Source organism: Chelonus insularis, unplaced genomic scaffold, assembly GCF_013357705.1.
Source record: "Chelonus insularis isolate UGA/USDA-ARS -01 unplaced genomic scaffold, ASM1335770v1 contig_88_pilon, whole genome shotgun sequence".
Lineage (NCBI taxonomy): Eukaryota > Metazoa > Arthropoda > Insecta > Hymenoptera > Braconidae > Chelonus > Chelonus insularis.
The window spans coordinates 3,577,157-3,602,117 of NW_023276776.1; the positions used below are offsets into that span (position 1 = coordinate 3,577,157).

At 28.4% G+C, this 24,961-nt stretch overlaps 2 protein-coding genes across 5 annotated transcripts; one reads left to right on the top strand and one right to left on the bottom strand.

Annotated features, from left to right (window-relative positions):
- The first annotated feature begins 36 nt into the window (after positions 1–36).
- for (cGMP-dependent protein kinase for) lies at positions 37–24,958 on the top strand. 3 transcript variants are annotated; one of them, XM_035091849.1, is made up of 9 exons: positions 37–551; positions 13,285–13,451; positions 20,588–20,807; positions 20,911–20,974; positions 21,090–21,262; positions 21,348–21,494; positions 22,208–22,654; positions 23,014–23,376; positions 23,458–24,958. In XM_035091849.1, the coding sequence occupies exons 1-9, from the start codon at positions 37–39 to the stop codon at positions 23,621–23,623; spliced, it is 2,262 nt and encodes a 753-aa protein (XP_034947740.1). In that variant the 3' UTR covers positions 23,624–24,958. The 3 variants fall into 3 exon arrangements, with proteins under 3 accessions (XP_034947740.1, XP_034947741.1, XP_034947742.1); XM_035091850.1 differs by lacking the exon at positions 37–551 and adding an exon at positions 9,922–12,422 and having other exon boundaries at positions 23,458–23,623; XM_035091851.1 differs by lacking the exons at positions 37–551; positions 13,285–13,451 and adding an exon at positions 14,221–15,066 and having other exon boundaries at positions 23,458–23,623.
- On the bottom strand, positions 15,589–17,958 carry LOC118072179 (uncharacterized). 2 transcript variants are annotated; one of them, XM_035091853.1, is made up of 7 exons: positions 17,746–17,958; positions 17,235–17,431; positions 16,966–17,171; positions 16,670–16,875; positions 16,453–16,576; positions 15,971–16,379; positions 15,589–15,868 (listed from the first exon to the last, which is right to left on the bottom strand). In XM_035091853.1, the coding sequence occupies exons 1-6, from the start codon at positions 17,903–17,905 to the stop codon at positions 15,995–15,997; spliced, it is 1,278 nt and encodes a 425-aa protein (XP_034947744.1). In that variant the 5' UTR covers positions 17,906–17,958; the 3' UTR covers positions 15,589–15,868; positions 15,971–15,994. The 2 variants fall into 2 exon arrangements, with proteins under 2 accessions (XP_034947744.1, XP_034947743.1); XM_035091852.1 differs by having other exon boundaries at positions 15,589–16,379.
- Positions 24,959–24,961: the final 3 nt, after the last annotated feature.

Here is a 24,961-nt window from a genome sequence, read left to right on the forward strand (position 1 = left end):
GTGAAATATTCCTTGTCAAATACAATAATAAAGTGAATGAACGGGGGCGAGTGTGGTCTAATCAACGACGCCTGCGTGTCTATGCGCGTGTGTTTCGATAGCTTGTGCTTCTCGTCGACGCAGCAAAGGCTCGCCGACGAGGAGGACGCATTTCAATTACAAGCTAACGGAGCAGTTTCATTGGCTCCTGCCTCACCAGGTACCAACACCGTTACAACGACGGCGACGACTCTAGCTGAAGGCGTAGTGCCTCAGGTCGGGCCTTCGGTCCTGATCAGAGCCACTCCAGCCATGGACACCCTTAGAGATCTTCAGGAACTCCTGAGAGTCAAGGATGAAAAAATAGCTGAATTAGAATCAATACTTTATAAAAAGGATACAGAAATACAGGAACTCAAAAGTCATCTAGATAAATTCATCAGCATTCTATCAATTAAATCTCCACTTACTCCAACCAAACCTAGACCTAGAAAACAAAGGGCCCAGGGTATCTCTGCAGAACCTCCTCTTCAACAGTTGACACCTCTTGACTTCTATGATAAAAGTGAAAGGTTGGTGTTGTTGTTTAATATAATCATACTTATAGATCATCTTTATTCTTTGTTATTTTTAATACATCATTTGTATTGCATTCAAGTAACGAATATTTATCATCAACGTGAATTAGTTTTCTAGTTGACAAGTTATTTGGTATTCACTTTTATTTTTTATTCCAAGCTCTCGTGTTTGTACAGTAAAGTGTTCTTGACTAAGGTAGACACGTGTATATTTACTACACACCATGTGGCCAGTGGTTTTCTACTCGGAACGAATTTTTAAAAATACACTCGCGAAAATATCAGTAGTATTATTGTTTAGTTCTTTATGCGATATTTATTTTTAGATCTGTAGTGCAGTGTACATAGCATATAAACAATCAATTTTATTTCAACGACATTCCTTGAATAATAAAAAGAATTTTCTTTTGCTATTGGAGATTATTTTCTAGTCATTAATTATGAATTTATGAAAGAAAAATGATATATAATATAATTAGATGTTGTATAAATAAACAGAGTGATAAGTACTACAACTAATTATAGTGATTATTGGTAATAAATATATATTTTTTCAATGAATTGATATGATAATGATATTGTGATACACTCAATGATTAATATCGTTGATAAAAATACTTTCTAATTTAAGGAAAAAATTAACTTATAGATTAAAAAGTGTGATAAAGTATAATTATTAGAAAAATAACAAATAGACAAGATATCTAATCAAGTTTAAATAGTTCTTATTGCATTCAGATACGCTAAACCTCTGCATTTTGTCTGATAAAATTTATTAACTTATAATACACATTGGAATATAGTTTATCTTTTATATTTAAACATTTCAACAATTCTACCTTCAACTATTTCAATTGTTGGATGTAGTAAATACTATGAAATGTTGAAAGCATTTTTATTTAACAATATGATATATCTAATGAGTGGGTGAAGTATCTATTTACAATGCTATTTCAAAATGACAAATCGTTAGTTAAATAAAATAATATAACGTGACTTTCGATATAAATATCTCCTGTATCTGATAGTACATAATAGCTTACGACTACTAAATAAGTATCATGACTACTATGCAGACATATTAATATGTATTACTGTCAACTGAGAGATGCAGGGTCGACAGATTTTATTACACATGGATCTCAACTATATCCGGGGGAGATTACCCCAAGCTAAGATTTCTTCCTTCAGTTTATTTTCTTTTCTTTTTTGTTCATTGAAGAAAATTAACTTCATCTTATTGACAATGTGACGTCAAGTCAAGGTTTTGTTGCAGTTTCTTTCTTTATTTGGTTCAGTATTTTTTTCTTTTCTGCTGACTAAATTCTACATTTGAAATACAATATGGAATATCCGAATTGTTTTGAAGCTGAAACAAGAACTGAAATTCTAATCAAGTTTTTTAATAGAATTCCTTATGCATGTGCTTGGTTTATGAAAAATAAGCCTAAATAATCACTCCAGAATTATTCATTTGCATTTAATTTTGTGAAACGTAATGTGTTTTTTCGTAGAATAATGTGATTGTGAATTCAAAAATTCTGATGATAAATACCTTTTATCAACTTCAAGTAGAATTTAATAATTCTAAATAATTAGCTTAACAATTTCAAATATGATTAATAAACGACAGAAGGCAACGATAAAAAAACTTTTTCAATAACTTTTTGTATAATTTGGTGTGTTAATTCCGGAAGAAATAACGTAAAAGTCGTATCACTCACCGACTTCTTACATTTTAATATTGAATATTATTTATTTATTTTTAGCTATGTAAGAAACTTAACAGAGGAAATTATCAAATTTTTCTTCATATTTTTGAATATGTGATTGATGACAGATTGTGAATCATTTGTTACTGATTAAAAAAAAAACGATATCAAATACAGTTTTAGCATGCCAAAATGTATTTGTAAATTAATTTAAAAATTTTTTACTAGAATTTTTTGAAAACTTATTGACATTATTTTTAACAAATTTATCCAATTGATGTATTTTTTGATAAAAAAAATACTCGTGATTTCATTTTCATTCAAGGATAAGTCTATCAAGAATATGGACTCACTATTAACTTATCAAAAAAAAATCATGTTTAAAACTTCAATGTTTTCTTCCACATTAAGTAGGATTTCGTTATTTCTTAATATTACGAAAGGTTCATTATTTATTTTTTGATAAATTCATTCCATTAAAAAAATTCTTTTACTCCTAAATAAGTAACAGAATAATGTTGTTCGAAAGAAGATTAATTTATTACAAAATGAAAATTTTAAAGTCGAATTATAATTAAATTATAAATAAATTCTATAAAAATAAATTCCATTGAATTAATATAAACTTCAAGACTGAAATATCAACTAATTCATTCTGACAAGTTGAAATTGAACAATCAATTCATCAATTAATTGCGATAATAATTATGGATGTCACTTTAGCAATGAAAATTATTATTAAATACTATAATGCTTCAATTTTCTTTATTATTTGGAATTTTACTGGGAACCTAGATAGATCAACTGAAGTAGTTTAAAATAGTTGTGCCGTTATGAGTCTAGTCTATGGTTCAAATAATCTCTTTTATTCGGCAAGACAGCAAGTAAAACATCTTGCTTGTCAACAGGCAGTAGTCCTCGATTGACGTCATCCTGGATGTCGCAGCAGCGATTGGTTTCATTAAATCACGCATGGCAGCCATCACGTGGTTATCTAGACACTCTAAAGAGATTGAGTCGTTTATTCGTACTCTTATTATTCATCATCCCTTTTATCAGAAATTTTTTAATTCATTATTTCTTGTTTCTTTTTGTTTATGTTCGATTTGCAAAAATAACTATGACTAATTATATCGAAAATAATTTTTATTAACCAACTTAGCCTACTCCAAAATATCACAATTAGTGTACTTAGGAGTCTTTTCATGTTTTTTTTTAATTTTTACATCTGAATAACAGCTTTAAAATTTTTTCCATCATTAAAATGCTTTAAACATTAACCCTCTTATTTTTAAAGCAGAAATTTTTTTTTATTAAAAAATTAAATAAACAATATAAACATGACATTAAGGTTTTTAGTAAAAATAATATATATATAAAAATGTACATACGTGTGGTTTAGCTTGTTTCTTATTAACCATTTGAGGATTAATATATATTACGTAACAATAATTGCCATTGCAGCTTTGTTCATCTCTGTTGCAAGTTTACGAGCAAGAAAATAGTTGTTAATGTTAGAAAAGGATAATCATTACACGAGATAAGATATGTTTCTTGATGCAATAAAGAATGGAATTAATAAAAATGAGAATTGAAATGAATAATATAAAATCATTAACAAAAATAAGGTGTAAAAATTACTCAAAAAAAAAGTGGTTCGATAATCCTCTTATTGATTTGATAAAAAATGATGTCTTAGGTTAAAAAAAAATATTATCTTTACACCTATGAATGGTAATCTTTCTCATGAATATATAGAATATTAAATAAATAAATATTATCAATAATAATATTCAATAAAAAATATTTTTAGGAACCTGTCTGTGCAAAATTCTCATTTAATAACTGCGGGGCGTCATTGAAGACGCCATTGACCGGTCTTTGCGCCACTTATGATGGTATTTTGGGCCTTTAAATTCCGCAAGACGACGTGAGTCCAGTCTTCCACTCGAATTCTTTCTTCAGGGCTTTCATATTTTTTTTCTTTTCATTCCTTCCTCTTCGCTTTTTATTTTTTATTTATTTTTTTTTATCAATGAACATTTTTCTTCAGTCAATTATCTGAGTACAAATTCAAATAATTAAATAATACAGCCAGACTTGAGTATATAATAATACTTCAGTGATACTCAATTGAATGTTGATACAAATAGAAGAGAGTAAGACAGTTGATAAAAAGTGAGAAAAGAATAGAGAGTCAGGCGCCATCGACTGGTCTTATATTACTACTCGCGCGCGAGCAATATATCCCGTGGACTTATTTATGTCCAGTCGTTAAATCACGCCTACTTAGAGCGTGGAGAATGCCACTCTCGTGAAGTATAGAAGAGAGAATCCACCATCTGTCTAAGACAATTTTCAGTTGCGATTAATTCCAATTTACATCATCTAGACTTTGCACCCCAACTTTAGTCCACAAATTTCAATTGTCAAATATCGTTATGATCAATTTTTTTTTATTTTTTTTCGGTTTCATTACATAAAAGGTCAATAAAATCATGCTTGCTTATCAATTTCTATTAAATACTTGTTTCAAAAAATTTTAGAGTTCATTCAATTGAAAACGACAGTAAAAAATTATTTCATCAGACTTTTTAGTTAAATTATTATGTTTTTTTTGTTTTTACTTTTATCATTTTTTCTTAATCAATTGTATCATCATTTTTTAAAGAAAATATTATGTTGACTTTTTATCAATTTCTTTAGTCATTATTTATAAATAGCACTTTACTTAAAAACTAACTTTACAATTGTTTTTTATACAACAATAAATCTTGACGAATAGTATATTTAAAATGAATATTTTTAAATAATTAGGTACAATAATTCTGATAATTTTAATAATTTAATTAATAATAAATCATAATTATTTGCATTAAATATCTAGAAGATCTTTAAAACAATCCCTTATTTCGCAATAATGTTAACCATTTCTAAAAACTGTTGAATTTACATGACTGGTTTTTTAATATTAATCCACTAATCAATGACAATAGACAATAGATTATTTTTAGAATGTTAGAAAAGTTGTAAATAATTGTTAAAAAATATCAAAAGTAAAAAAATGTAAATAACAATTTATATCTCGAATATTTAAAGCAAATATTTCCTGATAAGTCATAAAAATAGAGGTATTTAATTCAGTTTTGTAATAATAATAAACATAAAAAATGTTTATGTATAACATAGAGTGAAACTTTAAAAAAAAAAAAAAAAACCATAAATGTTAATTTCATGGAAAAAACCAGAAACGAGATGAATTTTTTACCAATAAAAAATCATTCAATTGATGAAAAAAATTAATGTAAGAAAAAGTTTATGTACGAGATGATTTCCGGAGCTTTCAATGAACTGAAACAAGATTTCTCATCTCCAATCTGATCGATAGCCTACTTGCTTTTTCTCTACTCATCCAATAAAACATGAACTAGCCTACGCTTAAATTAATTCTTTTTGTCATCAGCTTCCGGTGATAATTTGATAAAGAAAATTATATTAAGGATTACTTGATATAATATATATTTATATATAAATAACTAAAAAGAAACATCCGATGATACAAGCACCTGCTATAAAGCAGCAGCTCTTTTGCTCTTAAACACGAACCGGTCGCGATTTATCCATCCTTGTTATTTCTTCTTCAAGAAACTCGTTTCACTTTGCTGATATTTTATGTTCTCGTTACATGGTTCTTACCACTCTTTCTCTTAATCTACTTTCTTTTCTTTTTATTTTATCTTTCATTTTATATGTCTTTTTATCAGTTGCTTACAAGAAAACGGTGTTTATTTTAACCAAATTTTCATTTTTTTTTTCTAAAAAAAAATTAATTTATTATTTGATTTTCATAATAAATAAATGCGTACTTGGTAAAATTTTTAATGATTTTAAAAAATGTATAAATATTGCAAAGATAAAGAATCATAGAATAATGCATTATTGTCGCTATCATTTTTATTATTCTGTTCTTGAGATATCATGAGTTTATTTATTTATTTACTTATTACTTATTTATTTGTCATGCAAATTTAAATTCCACTAGCATCAAGTCAGTTGTGTACTTATAACTAACAAACGTTTAATTTGCATGACTTTATCATGAGGATTTAACGAATCTAATCTACAGATCTATATACGTATTTCAAACATTTTTGCATACTAATTTTTTGGTTTTAAACTTGTTATTTACGTTCACAGTAAAAAATTTATCCTTATTGTTTGAAAGATGTTTATGTTTAAAACATTACTATAAAATTATCGAAATTTTTGTTTAGCTTTATTATCAAATAATTATTAACAAATAGTTGAGGCTTTTGATTTTTACGAGACTAATGATTTCATTTGTTTTATTATCACTATAGATAAAAAATAAATTTTTTTATGTTAACTCATTAAATGTCTTTTAGTATGTTTTATGTTAAAGTGTGAATAAAAAGAGTAAAAATAAAATGAATGACACTTCATTTAATATAATAATTAACGAGTAAATTGATTCAGTCATTTAAAAAATTTCAGTAGATAATTAAAAACAGGTGGAGCACTACCCAAAAATGGAATTAAATATGAAATGGACCATTTGATGGGTAGCCTGTTATTTTAAAAATATATTTCTCTTTACATGCCAATATTTATTTTTATTATTATAGTAATATTTATTACTAAAAATATCTAAATGATATTTATAAAAAATTATTAATATTGGTGGAATTAGGAAATTATTTCTAAGAGGTGTGAAATAATCAGCAATGGAAAATACTTTAATTAATCTGTTAATTCATTTTATTATTTCTAATAGTACAAAAAACACCCAATATTATTAACTGCAGTTAAAACGTGTTTTTGAAAAGATGATTTTGCAAAAGGTTATTTAATTTCATCATTGAAAGTCAACAGGCTCAAGTCTTCATAATTCAAACTTTCAGTAAGCATACAGACTATCTTAAGGAATCAATCATTTTTGATTATAACATAAATATAAATAAAATGCGAAAAGAAGGAAGAGTTCTCTTTAGTATCATATCACGTGAACCACTGGCACTCCTAGAATTCCATCGTGACCATGCGATTCACGGCCTTGTACGCTTTCTAAAAAGATAATAAAACATGCGACGCTGGCACAGGGCGCGATAACTTTACTGTTGGGCGATAAATTTGCGAGGGACCCGGGAATCCGAGTGAAAGAGCTATCGGCAAATACACAAACATGAGCGCGTGACCAGGAGGATCCTGTATATGTATAATTTCTGTAGGGTCCCTCCCCCTCTCATTTTACATCTCCTCTATCCCTTCTACGTGTAATGTTCTCCACACTCTAAGTTTGCTGGCCCACTTGCCGTGTAGTCAAGTGACTTGATTGGATTCCTCAACACTTGACTCTTGCGGCAGCCCTTATCTTCTTGCATTCTATCGTTTCATTTTGTTTCAACTATTTTTTAATTGTTTATTTTAAATTTAGCATCTTAATCACTTCTACCAACCATTGACGCATATCACATTCGTTATCTAAATAAGGATCTTTAAGTAGTTGTATGAATTATCAGTATTCTGATTATTTTAACATCCTAGAAGGACGAATTGGAGGGAAATGAGAACTGATATGTTTGCGGTTTTTCATCGAATCAACAGTAACTTAAGCTTTATTCTTTGCAAAAAATAATTGCAACATTTATTTATTTACAAATAATGAATTTTATATAATTATAAATAAGCTACACTTCAATTACCTTTCTAACAAAAGAAAATTTTTTCGAATGTATCTGCATTAACTTTTCAACAATAGTTAATGTTAATGTCTTTTTACGATAAAAATTTATTTAAATTTATTATAAAGAAAAGCTTGACAAATTGATTAATTATGTAAATTGTTGAAGTAAAAATAGAAAAAAAAAAGTTTTGTGATGCATCTATCAGTTGAAAAGCTATGTTAACAAGGACCATTTTGTAGTGGTATTACATATACATGACATTTAAAAATCTATTCAAGTACCACTTAAAATTTAGCATCTTAATGGGACTCACGTACAATTGACGTATTATCTAAATGGGGTCTGAAAATAACAGTGATAATCAACATTGAAATTCTTACAAACGTTATCAGAAATTACAGTTACTTGATTATGATGAAAATGAGATTATTTTTAGACCCACGTGTATGTTATTCAATGTATTTAAAGATAAAAAGTATGAAGAAACCTTTGCTTCCTATATAACATATATAAAACCTGGCAAACTATAATTCAGCCTTGATCCCTTCTTTATGTATACGATAACATGCGTTCCTCATTACCATAAAGACATCGTTGTTCGCGGTAGCAAGTTGATCTTGTGAAAAGAATCAGCGGACTTTTTATTATATATATATATATATTATATGATTTAAATCCATATACATTTTTTTACGTTATGCATCGTCCACTGTAATACAATTCGATTCGTTGTAGCACTTGTTTTATAACTAGCAAAAGAGATATGAAGTTGCACTCTTGAGTTATGACTGGCATCAAAACCAGTCGAATGACGTCACGGATAATTAGTTCTTTCATATATAGTTTATCCTTGTTTAACAATTACCAACTATCATTTATCCTCACATTCTTTTTCTTCATACACATACATACATTCACTCTCACTTCTTTGTATTTTAAAACCCTCCTTTGGATTCCCGCATCCCACTTTTTGCCATCTCGTCACTCTCGGCCCCGCTTATCTCACCAATTCTAAAAATAACCGTTGTCACGGCCACTAGCGGCATTTTAAAAACCTGCATGTCACAAACACATCTTTTTGATCATCAACAATACCTTTACCGCCATCTAAAAGCGACCTTTACAACCTAAACATTTTCACTTGACCAACAGTGACATCTATCCATGATTTATCTCGCAGTCGGTAAAACAGTTTTCATTGATCATTTTATTTTACGCAATCTTGATTGTAATTTATTTAATTAATTAATGAAAGATATGATTTTAATTGCTTACACAGCAATTGTAAGTAATTATTACGAAATTTTTATCAAATTGATTGAAAATGACACAATGAACTAATTAATTATTTGTTTGAGATTTAATGTCTTATCTTATCTGCGATAATGCTAAAAAATATTGACTAATAATAGATTAGCATTGAAAGAACACGATCCGAAAACAGTTCCACTTGGATATCATATTTCAAATCTTTTGATTTTTCATTACATATATTAAACAACAGTTGTGTTTATTATCATTTTGATTATCGATCTATTGATCATTCAGCCTGCCTTTATAAATAGCTACGTACTTTCGACTACGTATCAGTTTTTTTATCGATTCCTCACGTTACTGAATTAGTTGAATTTTACATTAGAATCTCCAGCGTAGTAAATGCTTTCTGAATTACTCATAATGTGTTCAGCAAATACATTTAATCAATTGTTGAAATTATTATTAAATAATGGAAAATTTATTTTTTAAATGATTCATTGAGTGATGTGATAAAAGTGCTGTAAAAATCCAATTAAATAACATTTTTTTTTCAAATTAATCACTGGCGATGAACCATGTTTTTAACCCACTAAAAATTTTAACATTCAATTTCATTTAATACAAGTTACTAAATAACAAATAAACATTATTTAGTTATTATTTGTACATTTTTATCTACTTAACGAACACAATGTTTTAATCATTGAAAAACGTAATTGAAAAAAATTATGTGAATAATTGGGTATATTGTGTTATTGTTTTCGCTTTTAAAGAATCGTCAATTATATCAACTACAAGCATAAGTGAACATTATGAACCACTAGACCTATATAGACAACATATTAAATCTCAGATTATATCTAGAATTTGCAAAGGAGTTAAAAATAGAATTAAAGTAATTTGAAATTCAGAATCACAAGTGATAAAAAGTTATTTAAAGCTGAAATAGATACAGAATGGAAAATTAATGAGATTACGAAATCCCATCATGAGCTTTTGATGTTAATCAATAATAGCGAGGACAATGGACATGTTAAATTCTTGGATAGTGTGACTTAAATAATTCAAACAACCCAACCATAACAAGCCGAATTGTCACGCCAGGGCTTTACATTCTGCACGTGCCTTCTTTGGAATCGAAAGTGAGGCAAGGACTTTTATTTTATTCTTTTTTTTAACAATGTGATTAATTCATTTACATATTACGTCTGTCAAAAGGTGTTATAATGAAGAATATTCCAATTTAAATATAAGCTAAAGCCATTTTTTAAAATAATCCACGCTGAACGAAATAAAGTAGTTGACTTGGCTAAATTTAAGTAATTGGAGCAATATTTATTTCCATCAATTACTTGTGTAAATGGTAAATTTTTGATATCTAATAGAAAGTACTCATCACCATAAGCTATAGTTGATATCAAGTGGTAAAAATTTTCGAAAGTAAGATTCTGATTCTGACTGATCTATGATGATAATTAGATAAATCAAACCTTGGTTGAAAGGAGCATAAAAAAAATCCTGGGATTGTAATTTTGGCCGCTAGGCTTTTTAACCAGTTTCGTATCTAGGGCATTTGAAGTCCTTGTAATCTTCACTTGAGGTTGAATACGAGAGTGAAGTGAAAACGTGGATGCCTTTAGGGGCCTGAAGAACGTGACCAAGCAGACTAGAGTACCTCTAGAAAAGTGTGGAGTATAATACGTCTTGTGATTCGTGCATATTGGCCATCACGGGGGGTTCCAAGTGTCACGATAGTGAAAGGAAGAGTAGTTTTAAGACAGTACGAATAACACCGTGTTAGAAGATGGTTTAACTTGTATAATATAACACTTTTTAATGGTATTGATCAATCCAGCACATCACTTACTGAAATATTATCATTGGATATCTCTATATTTTCAGTATCAACATCAATAGTCTATTCGGAATTCAGCCAAACATTTACATTTGAATAAACGTCTGAAAATTCTGCAAGTAGTTAATCTATTACCACATGCTCCTAAGAAAGACGTGAAAGACGTAAACGTAGATAATTTCAAAAATAGCTTCAGAAGATTCTGGACTTGAAGCAAAGAATATGATAAAAATAACGAAAAAGTTGGAGATCAGCTTATAACTTTGAATGATCCAGGAGTCAACCTATCAATTGATCAAAAAAGCAAAGCCTATTCAAAGCTTTCATTCATACAATCATCTTCTAAAAGACTTCTTCAACGTTTTTTGTGTAATTTTTTCCAATTTCAAGTGTTAAATTTAGCCAGTTTAATCATCTTGGTAGTTATTATTCAACTTCCGTGACTGATTAACCAACATCATTTACTCAATCAAGCTGGATTGATTGTTTTAACGTAAATTAAACTTTAAATAAGTGTTTTGTTCAATTTTCCTGCAGTCTTTTAATTGGCATTGTCAGTATAATTAAACTCAATACCAGAGTTTCCAAGTGATTGTAATATTGTTGACTTTTTATTTGAATTTTGCAACGCATATACTTGGTGGTGTTGATACAGAAATGCATCAGTGAAGTTGGTGTATCAATCAAAAAGAATCCAATTGGTGTTTAGTTACTGTTTCTGTAAAATTATCTTATGTAAAAATTTAGTTTAAGTGTTCATTAGTATTTTGCTGTTAGTTTAAGCGATTCATGAAAAATTTTTCTATGTATGAAGTGAAGGCTGTCATTTTTATTGATAAATACCCGCATTGTTGTTGTGTGCCAATACTTTCATAGTCAATAGTTACTCAATTTTCATATTGTATCATACACATAGGTTTTGCTTGAAGTCTATTATCATAAACTACCAACTCAGCAACCAAGTGACAGTACACAGTGGAATAAATTCAAGTAAAAAGTTACATATTATTGAATCATCAATGTTTTGCTCTTGCTCGCGACTGATGAAAATCGACAACATGGATTCGACAAGAGATCTCAAAAGACTGCTTTATGAGCGCACTGAATCTCTGAAGCATCGTGATGAGCGAGTGGAAGCTTTAGAAAAAGCGTTAGCAGAAAAAGAAGCCACGATTCGTTATTTACAGAATGAAATTGATAAATTTCGTCAGATTGTGGAATTGTCTATGCATGCAGGACCTCTAAGTCCTAGTCAAAGATCAAAAAGACAAGCTATTTCTGCAGAACCTCTCAGAAATGATTCAAAACCTCTTGTTAAATTCAACAAACCTCAAAGGTAGTTAAGTCTATGGAATATTAATATTTTTTTCACGATGATGTAAATTTTCTACACATCTTAATATTATTATTCGATTTATAAATACTATTTATTTATTTATTTATTTATTCTACACAAACAAATATTCAATATTACGTCAACAAGACAAGTTTAAAAAAATTTTGATCTATTTTTGTGTCAATTCTGACATGAGAACTTGAAAGTAAAATTGAATACATGAGAGTTTTATACTTTTCCTACATGTTGACCTACATTTTTTTTTTTGTTAGTTCGACGTAATTGTATTTTTCCTGTACTCATTAACCAATACATGCTTTTTATAGTTCCATTTTTTCACATCTGGAGTTCTTTAAAGTTCAAATTACTTGATTATTCAGTAATGTTCATTTTTAAAGTGTTTCCGTTAATTTGTCTAATGAATAATTAATGAAAAAAAAGAAATGTAAACTGAAAGTTTACATAACAAGTAACATGTAAAAATGATGAAAATTTTTAAGATTGTTAACATGTTATTTACATGAGTGAATGTAAAAATTGTCATTTATTTTTGCAATGTTTTCTTCACATGTTTTCAACATTGTTGATTATATTTTTTTTTTATCAGTTCAATATAATTCAGTTATTTTCGTTAACGTTTCATAATCTCATCTACCTTCCTTGTTCTTTTTTTACTTAAATCAATATTTACGACTTGATCAGCTTCAACTTACCTTTGTTTTCTAAAAAAATTTATATTAAAAATAAATAAATTTAAAAATATGCTAAAATAAATATACAAAATAATTTAATTATACAGTTATGATTATTCTTTTTTACTGAAATGATTTTAACTATGTATTAAAAACAAATTTTTTTATAGATCTCGAGATTTAATAAAAGCGGCTATTCTGGACAATGACTTCATGAAAAACCTAGAGCTGACACAAATTAGGGAAATCGTTGACTGCATGTATCCTGTAAGTTTTCCGGCTGGATCAATTATCATTCAAGAGGGAGATGTTGGATCAACGGTTTACGTTATGGAAGGTACGTTACAATATTTATTTTACAATGAATTAATTTTAGTTTATAAATAGAGTCAAGTATGAGAAAAAAAAATCTATTTCAACATGTTACCAAGTGAAACAAATGCTTGTTACTAAGTGAAACAAATCGTCTTGAAGCAAGTGATCCTGTGAATATGTGTCCTTCATCACTTGCAGTATTCCCTTTCCTTCTCGAAGGTCAAAAGGAAATTCCGGTATATGTGTTATGTAAAAAATGTATCTAGCTAGTTTAGATTCATACTCATTGTTTAAATAATCAAACTATCTCAACAATCGAAGAAGGATGACACATTCATCAATCATCAGTAGTTGCAGTTTACAATTGACTTGCAAATTGGACGTAAAAAACAATAAACAGTATTTGCAAATTTTCGAGTATTATTTGGCACATATTCAATTTCTTGTCATTCCACAAATATCATAATATAAATATCTTGACAGTAAAATTATTTACTTGAAAGCTGCAAAATTGAAAAAATAGTAGATAAATAAAGATAACTGCCAATAAGGATTTCATGTTATTTTTCAAGTTTCAAAGGCTTATTGTCATAAAAAATATCAACAAGTAATGAGCAACAGGTTGTTATGGAAAATATTCTGGTCCTTACAAACTGAGCACCACTGGCCTTTCTCTCACGTTTCAAAGCCACAGTGGGGATTGCCATATTGGAGAAGAGTACAAGGGACATGGAGGTGGAATAGAAGGGGAAGAAAGGGAATCCAGCAGCGGGTCCTGATGTTCTTGGTGTGTAGTTTCCACCAGTAGTAAGAGCTGACAGCTGTGCGTACGTCCAGGGATTTCGTTTAATCCCAGACATTCAAGTTTGCTGTCATTGTCTTCTTTAGTAACACTATCATGATTCACGTGAATCTGTATCTTAAACTCTCAAGTATCATAGATACTTATTAACTCATAATGTATTTAAATCGTCTGTGATAGTTCCAAAGTTAACAAAAGTGTGAAAAAGAATCCAAAAATAAATTAGATCATCAAGATCTTGGATGTATAAATAAAGAATTATTGGAGAACGATGATTAAATTTGTCATTCATCCTTGAAACAGTTGGAGATGTTTAATATAAAATATTTCATTTAAATTATTTTGATAACAAGCTATTATTTAATCATGAAAGTCAGAAGTTATCCTGGCAGAGCAGTTCTTGAAGATCCAGAGCTTCTGTTAGACCCAGAAGCAACTCGTGGAAAAGCTATGGAACTACTTTATGAAGCTAGTTGGCGAGAATGTGGTATTAATTGGGCCAATGAGTCGCGCAATATATCGAGTAATCTATCTCGAGATATAGACGAGGTTGAATACAAAAAACCTTACGCAGATGTTATCAATCAACTAGAGAACGTTTTAGATTCATCAAGTCCGCCCATTAATACACCAAGATCACATAGTTCTAGTAGTGAAACTACAGATAGTGATTGCTCGGAACTTGGCAGCAATAGTCGAAGAAAAAAGCATCAGAGAAATCAAAATAGCGGATTTTTAATACCTAGACCAAGACTTATTGTTCCTGTTCATACTTACGCAAGAAAGAGGCGAACTGGAGCTCTTGCCCCTTGCAAAAGGCATCAAAATCGTGAAGGTAGATTGTAAATAACTTGGCCGTTTTACCATTCTCACATTTATATTAGTATTAAGTTGGAAATGTAGTTGAGTACGTCGAATAATTATTGAATTTAACGTAGCCAAAACCATATTATTATAAAACTTGAACTTTCTAATTTCTAAATAATGTATTTTATTCTTTCCATTTAACTACGATAGCATAAAAATGAAATAAAAATGAAAAAAAATTAAAGAATTAGGTTTGACATTATTTCAACATCAGAATTATAATATATCTGCGGTTATTCTCAAATTTAGATCGTCAGTTATGTTGAAACAAAGGCCATGAAAAAAATTTTAATTTATACCTCTAGTGTCTTGAAGAGAAAACTTCCGGATATAAAGATTTTGGATGAAGGCCAATTACAATGTTTTTTATTTCAAAAGGTCAGTGAAAGTGTAATATGTTTATAAATAACAATCAATCGCAATTACAATTGAAATTTTTTTGGAAAACCTAGCCATTATTGTTATCGTTGCTAAATTCTTACAATAAGAATCATTGGAACTTGTAACATTTATTTAATTTCTCTTCAACAATTGATATTTCTTTTTGTTCTATTTATTGTGGAATCAAATGCAGACCTGATGGAATAATACTTACATTTAAGTATGATTAGATCATCGCAAAAAACACGACGAGTGTCTCAGACAGTTTAAGTGAGTTGTACATGTTAAAACATTTCAAAATGAATATCAGCAAATTTCTTATTTGCAATCTCTGTTATTTAACTTTATGATTATTATAAGTCATATTGACAACGAAAATTTTCTCTTTTCTATGCAAAAAAAAAATAAATAAATGAGTCATCATAATGAGTTTACCAGAAGCTACTTAAATTTATGTTAAAAGTAAACGAAACATGTGAAAATTATTTTACCACTAAAAGTTGAAATTAATGAGTTTATCTAAAATTTGAATAACCATAAGGAGAATTTGTTTTTCCTGAACGAGGAGGTTTATGACCTAGCATTTGTAATTGTCTTAAATGCTGTTTAATATTCTTCGGACTATCAGCTATAATAAGTTTAAAAGCAACATATCCTCCATATCCATCGAAGCTTCTCCAGTAAATTCCTAGACCATTTAACGGTTTCATTAATTCATCAGGAATAGAAAGTTTTCGAATATCCAGAAATGGCATGAGCTGTTCATCAATCTCACTCTCATCATTGGTCACTACAACTGGTTGAAAAGTCACATAATATTTATCTGGTTCACTTAATTCCGTGACATTGGCTATTGGAGCAGTTGTAGGAAGCTCCATGTCAGACGTCATTAAATTTATTCTAATACAACATATTTTTAATTTAACTTCAATTTCCTTCTAACGGATTATTTCATCCTGTACATTTATCTTACCTCTGTGTAACTGGCTTGAAGTATTTTGTCGAATTAACAGATTTATTTGTAATATTTTCCATATCCTTTCCATAAACTACTAAATAAAATCTTCGAAAATTCGCATCTTTAGCAAAAGACAGACCTGAAGAATAAATTTATTATCAACATTTTTTTATTACTCAGCTATTAATATTATTTTATTGTATTCAAGATAAGAAATAAATGTGATAATTACCTGTAACTACAGATTTCAAAGGCAGCAATATGTCATCTATTTGTAAAGATATGTGACCATAACTCATTTTACTTACATTAGTACATCCTGGATTTTCTAACCAGCCACTAGTCTGATCAATGAATCCGTCTGCACTCAATTTAGCTTGTTGGTATTGAATTTTCATTATTTTATCTTTCACTATTAATCGAACACCACTGATTATACTAAAAACAATTTATTTTGATGATTGAAAATAATTATGGAATTCTATGATAAATATAATAAGTTGCTACTAGTGATGTAGTGCTACATACTATCCTTCTCCAGTGTTCGATGATACCCTGTCTAGACAAATTGAGCTGGTCTTGTTTTCATTGTAGGAATTATCACAATAGCATTTGCATGTAGCACATAAAGATTTCATATACTCCAACCAAGCATCATACCTCTCTTCTTCATTATTCGGAGTTAATGAAAAAGTTCTTTTGAGCTCAATCGTAGTCTGAGAGTATTCAGGTTCCTAATTATTGCCAATTTTTATATTAAAAAATTTCCCTTGGCTGAAACAGTTTTTTTTTAATACCTTATATATTTTACATTGCCGTAAACGTCCAGGGCAATAATCAGTCACGTTTACTGCACTTTTTGATTCATTTCTGTGAAAAAATGTTTGATTCCTATACACCACACAACGTCCTCTACATTTCCTACCACGTTCAACTAAATTCCATTCATTTATCCTCACCGAAGACATAAAGTTGAAGCAATCAAACGTTCGACCTGATAAATGAAAATATAAATAAATTATCTTACAATAAACCATTTTATACATAAAACATTCAATTTTATACTATTTTTTTTTAGTTTAAAAAAATAAACAATTTAAAAATCTCAATGAACAGAGATTTGTATTAATATAAAATACAGAAAATTATAAAATGATGACAAGAATTTGGTAGATTACGTGGAGTTTTGAATATGATTCTTGAAGCTTCTCAAGCACAAAGAAGTCTTTATTCTCAAATTAAATATTCTCAATTATTATTACACTAATTAAAACAATTAATGTAGTATATTTGACAAGTACAATGAACCTTGAGTATTATCTCTTGAATTAGCAAGCTTCACTGATGTATAATTTTTTTCTGGCCCATATGGTTCAATAATAAATTTGTCTTCTTCTCCAGCAACTGAATTCACCTGAATATTTAACACAATAATTCCCACAATCAAAAAGATGGTCATTCTCTCCATTTTTTAAGAATATTTCTGCTATCGTCTGACTCTTTAATAACTACGAATGTCTTTTGGTCGTTGTATTTGTAAGTTGTGGTATCTTCTCTGAACAATTTTCGAAGACATTAAAAACTAATCTTCTCACGAATATCGTTAATAGTTTGGTCATGAATTTATCTATAAAAACATCATAAGTAACGATTTAATATGACGTAGTACTTTTGAACACTTCTTTGATAAAAAATGAAATTGACATAGAATTTTTTGATAACTCACTTATACTTGTCATTCGTTTAAATTAATCCAAATGACTATAATATTTTTGAAACAGTTTATTGCTACTTTTATTTATTATAATATTATTTTATGCATCTATTAATAAAAGTATATTGATAAAAAAATTTACGAATTATATGAGTATTGAAGATTGTTAATTTATGAAGAAAAAGTAGAACTTTGGAAAGTCTTTGTTTATAAGAAAAAATTAATCAAGTGGTATAATAATTTATAATTTGATTTAGTTGACGTTACACTGTTATATATTTAAGAAACAATATAATTTAAATTTTATTACAGTAACATACATGATGTATTATATATTCTGTAACGTAAGTTAAGATATCGTATACCAAGCATGAACTCTCTTTGTCCTGTTATGTCGTCATGGTGAACCGGCGACTGGTGTGCCTTCAAGCATGCTTAAAGGTTCAAACTTGTATTGCTTCACGTAAAAGTCTATTCTTTCCTTTTACTTTAAATGCTTTTACGTTGGAAAAAAATGCAAGTCGGTTGTAAGATCTTCGTTAGAACCTTTTACTTGCATATTCAAAGAATACCCTTGTAGTTATTGCAACAGTAAAAAGCACTGGTGGTCTCTTTATTTTATGTTTTACTTTTAAATCTTATTGTTGGAATGGAAGTCAAGTTGGATTTAAGCTCTAACACAAGAGTGCAATTCGTATGATTATTTTAGGCATCCTTTATTAGCTATTTTTAACATCACATTTATCATTGGAGACAAATATGTAGTATTATTCTGAACTCAATAGCATAGTAGAGATAAAACTCGATTCTCCAGAAAATATTCCACTATTTAGTTATTAACTTTATATTTATCTTACATTATTTTTGTCTAAATAAATCTGTTTCAAAAATATAATTGAGTAACAGTTCTTTTTCTAATACTTATTCAATCAAGTTGAAGTTTTTTTTGCATATTTTAACTTCAAGACTTGAATTCATGATAAGTACAAGAGGTCAGAGATCAATAAACCATCTATCAAGCGTTTCTCCTTTTAATTTTATGTTTTTTTTCCTTCCAGTCAATAGTGTGTTATATTGTATGCATGTGAAAAGATAGAATCGAGGACATAAGACTATACTGCTAAGCAACCTTGGTGAAAGGTTGATTTTTTTTTATTTTACTACCGCCTACAGATTCAAGCAGAACCAATCGAAATCGTAACAAATTTATATATATATATATATATATAAATGCATATGTGTACTTATGAATATGAAGACATATTACATATATTTCCATGGATGACAATAAGATAACAGTGAATTTATCCTAACAACTTTATTCCAACTATCTTGTGTTACGATTCATGTTTATGCCATATCGGAATATAAATATAAATTATATTATATTTATGAATATGAAAAATCTTATAACTTCTTGTGTGACACACACCATTGCACTTTATTCCTTGGTGACTAGCTAGTTCATACGTATATCTTGTCTGTCCCAGTTCTTTTCAGTTCGTACACTAGGCCAGAGGTTCGCAATTAGATCCGGGAATGAATTAATTAAATACTGGCTTAATCTATTTTACATGTGCTTTGATAAAAAAAAAAGCCATGGGTTTTTATTTCTTCACTAATCTATTTATGCTACATTGAATGAATTAATTAATAACCGATTATTTAAAAGAAAAAAATGAATATTTTAACAGGAATAAAATATTTGTAGCTGTATTTGACTAAAATATTAAAAAATATTCTCTAAAAATGTGCTAATATCTATTTAATTTCATTAGAACACAAAAAAAAATAGAATGGAATAAACATTACCTTATAATTATGGAAATAAATTCATGATCGAGATGAAATCATTGTTTATAAATTTATGTTAAGATAAAAGAAGCAAATCTAAATATAACATTATTATTAATAAATATATCTTGAAATAAATGTTGATTTCATTGAAATCAATCAAACCATTTTCGTAGAAATGAGTAATCATGGATTCAGACAATAAGTAATTTTTGAAAGCGGACATGAGTCTATTATTTAATATACCTCGAGTTAATAACAAACAAGCTTTAACGAGTGAAGACATTGCTCTGACAAGTAGAAGACCCACGTACATTTCTGTACTAGTACTCAGTTAAGAGCATCATAACTAAACACGATAAAATGTAAGAATACTATCTTTCAATTCCACTTGAACGATGATCTACGTTTGGAGTACGTCTTTGTATTACAACATTTCCGGTATGCTAAATATCCTTCACATTCTTCTCCAGCATCAGCAAAAAAAATTTCTAATGGATTTCTTGTATAAAATCAATAGTTTCGAAATAGATGATTTTTATTATTATTTATCTACTCAATGTAATTAAATATATTAATTAATTGAATTAACTGGATATTTAGATTTACATAATTTATGATTGATTTACTTGATTGTTACAGAGGGAAAAGTGGAAGTGTCTCGAGATGGAAAATATCTTAGCACTTTGGCACCAGTTAAAGTGTTGGGAGAATTGGCTATCCTTTATAATTGTAAGAGAACTGCAACGATAACAGCTGCAACTGATTGCCAACTATGGGCCATTGATCGACAATGCTTCCAAACTATTATGATGAGAACTGGACTCTCCAGACAAGCTGAATATACCGATTTTCTCAAGAGGTCATTTTTTACTTTTTTTTTTTTACTTATATAAATTAGAATTAATATTATTTTTCTTATTTATAGTTTACTAAAATAAAATAATTTTATTTTGTTATTATAGTGTGCCAATATTCAAAAACCTTCCAGAAGAAACTCTTATCAAGATTTCTGACGTCTTAGAAGAGGTAAAAATAATTGATAAATGGTTAAAAAACATATTTATCAAAAAAAAAGTTTTTAAATTCAAATGAAACTTTATCTAACGATTGATGTTAATTTAATTTAATTAAATTCATACAGACTTTTTATAATAATGGAGATTACATAATACGTCAAGGAGCTAGAGGTGATACTTTCTTTATAATCAGTCGAGGTCAGGTGCGTGTGACTATAAAGCAACCAGATACAACAACCGAGAAATACATCAGAACATTAGGAAAAGGTGATTTCTTCGGAGAGAAAGCTTTGCAAGGGTATCTATTTTTTTATTATTAATTTCAAAAATAATTGACTATATAAAGGAATAATTATATTAATTAATTGATAATAAACTTTCAGAGATGATTTAAGAACTGCCAATATAATTGCCGATGATCCTGAGGGTGTAAGTTGTTTAGTCATAGATCGAGAGACATTTAACCAATTAATATCATCGCTGGACGAAGTTAGAACCCGATACAAGGATGAATTGGTCGAGCGTAGAAGGTAAAAGCAATACCATGAATTTTTTTATAATATTTGTTAAAAAAAAAACAATTATTAACCACTTACTTAACACATTATTTGAATGATAAAAAACTACTCTTCTTTAATTGTTCAATTAAGCATAATATTTTTTCACATAAAAAACATGTTGTATTGTTTTTTCATGCTTCACTTATTCTCTAGGATGGGAGAGTGAGTTTAGACTGAAAGTAAGTCACGATATTAATATTCCATGACAATAATGAATAATGTAAACTTTACCTGGTAAAAATTAATTCAATAGAATGGCAAACGATTTTTTGTTAGTACTATTAGATTTTAAAAGCAATTCTGATTACTTAGATAGATAGGCAGATCGTACTTGGAGTTCTGTAAAATTTTTAATTAAATCATTGAGTAACCTAAAAATTAGTTTCCTCTTTATTTTTAAAGGAATTGATATGTTGAAAATCTGATAATTACTTTTGCTTCATTCCTGCTTTCTACTTTCTTAGTTGAAAACTTGAATTTTTCAAATTAATTAAAGTAATTACGTTACCTTTACTCTCAGATAATTTTCTTCATGCTATTTGAATTATATAGTTACAAACCTAATTTTTATGAAAAATTTTTAACTTTCTTAGAAACAGTTAACTTTAATGAATTTTCAATTTTTTAACTAAGACAATAACATTAAATATTACTGAATCTAATTGTCTTATTGTTATTTGCAGATTGAATGAAGAATTCCGTGACCTTCGACTTCAAGATCTCCGTTCTTTAGCAACACTTGGTGTTGGTGGCTTTGGACGAGTAGAATTAGTCCAAATAGCTGGAGATAATTCAAGATCATTTGCATTGAAGCAAATGAAAAAATCCCAAATAGTCGAAACTAGACAACAACAACATATAATGTCAGAGAAGCGAATAATGGGTGAAGCTGACTGTGATTTTGTCGTGAAATTATTCAAGACGTTTAAGGATAGAAAGTACCTCTATATGTTAATGGAAGCTTGTCTTGGAGGTGAATTGTGGACAATTCTCAGGGATAAAGGCCATTTCGATGACAGTACTACAAGGTTTTATACTGCATGTGTTGTTGAAGCATTCGATTATCTTCACTCAAGAAATATTATTTATCGAGACTTGAAGCCAGAGAATTTATTACTGGATAGTCAAGGGTACATTAAAATTTTCTTCCTATTAACGCGTTTCTGGTATCTTCTCATATTATAACTTTCACTCGACATTTCATTTATTTATTGATGATTTATTTCAACTTTCTAAGCTATTTTTGGTGTGTGAAGAAAAATTTTTTACACAAAATTTGCTAACGTCTATTAATAAATGATTTGTATTATTTAAAGTGAGTAATTTATAATATAAATACTCATTTTAAATAGCAAATATAAATTACCTAGTTAAACGATGAGTACTATTTATATTGTCATGCATTTTAAACATTGTACATTATCATAAACGATTAATCATTTAGAAAATAAATTTGTAATAACTAATGATTGTGAATAAATGTTTGTAGGTATGTAAAACTGGTTGATTTTGGATTTGCGAAACGTCTAGACCATGGTAAAAAAACTTGGACATTCTGTGGAACTCCAGAATATGTAGCACCCGAAGTAATTTTAAATAGAGGTCATGATATAAGTGCAGATTATTGGTCGCTAGGAGTGTTAATGTTCGAACTTTTAACCGGAACTCCTCCATTTACTGGAGCGGATCCAATGAAGACCTATAATATCATTCTGAAGGGTATTGATGCCATAGAATTCCCAAGGTCTATTACAAGAAATGCCACTGCTTTGATAAAAAAATTATGTAGGGACAATCCGGCAGAACGTCTTGGGTACCAGAAAGGAGGAATTAGTGAAATTCAGAAACATAAGTAAGTTTAAATCAACGTATGAATTAATAATTTCAATATTAGGGAAGCTAGAAATTAATTATTTATAACTTACAATTACAGATGGTTTGATGGATTTAATTGGGAGGGCTTAAGAGCAAGAACTTTAGAACCCCCCATTATGCCAAGAGTTCAAAGTGCTACAGATACCACCAATTTCGATGAATATCCACCAGACTCAGATCCTCCACCTCCAGATGATCTTTCAGGATGGGATAATGATTTTTAAAACTTACCTCTCGAATTAATTAGTTAATTTAATAGCTAATTAACGGTCTGAAAATCATCGACTATCATTGTTATTTAAATGCTTTTTAATTATCACGAATCTTCCGAAAGATTTTTATACATTTTACTAAACTATTATGTATTGAAATTAGAATATTTTTTTAATATTAGAGGACATAAATGAAAATGTTTAAAAAGAGTAAAACACTTAACATTGAAAAGAAAAAACGACTACAACATTTTATAAAAATATTAAAGTAGACAAGCAATTTTTTACGTTAAAAAGAAAGCAATAACTGATTTTAAGTCATACAGAAGAACCTCGTGATAATCGGACGTCGATAAATTTTATATTTGGGAGACAGTCTGATTACTATTGTTTAGTTACCGAAATAAAATTGAGTAACTTACATGTCTTAATGAATTGATTATTCATAGTATTTTTATTATTATTGTTACAATTTTTAAGCGAAAAAGTTATAAAGGCCTGTGATAACAAAAAATTAGGCCACTAAGAATTTATGATTGTACATTAAAAGTCTATTTAATTATAAAGGCAGAATATGTTTAGAACATTAATTGATGGTTACTAATTTTTATTAGCAATAATTCATGAATGATAAATAAATATGATTTTTAATTAATCATACTGTTGAAATTGATCAATCAAATTTAATTAATAATTATTCATCTCGTAATTTCTAACAGAGCATATCTTTGATAGATTACAAATTATTTCATAATTATGACAGAAATCGATTTTAATTATTTTAAATTTCACTTTCATGTTAAAATATTAAAATGAAAATATCTCGCTTGTCGTAGAAGCATGCCAGTGTGCCAAGTGCCATTATTAAGATAGAAAAATGTATTGGAAAAATATTTTGTATCAAATTTACAAAAAAAATTGAATGTTCTATAAATTTATTTTTATAAGATACTATGAAAACAAGCGATGTTGTTAATGATGATAGAAAACAAAATACTATAGAAATTGTTGAAATGATTTTCAATACAAGATTAAATCTTGCCAAAAGTAATGTAAATAATGATATAAAACTTCACAAAAGGAAACAACTATATCAAATAATTAATTTTTATTATTTTTACGCGGGAAAACTTTTGTAAATTCTATGCTTTCTATTTGTTCAATACAGATTTTTATGTTTATTAAAATGAATTGTTATAATTATTATTATTATTAATCAATTGATGTATCATCAAGCAATTGATTAATAATAAATGCTTATGACTATATTCATACATTGTTCATATCAATTCTACTAAGTATGTTACAAAAAATAATAAAGCATCTGAATTAAAAAATAATGTGAAAACC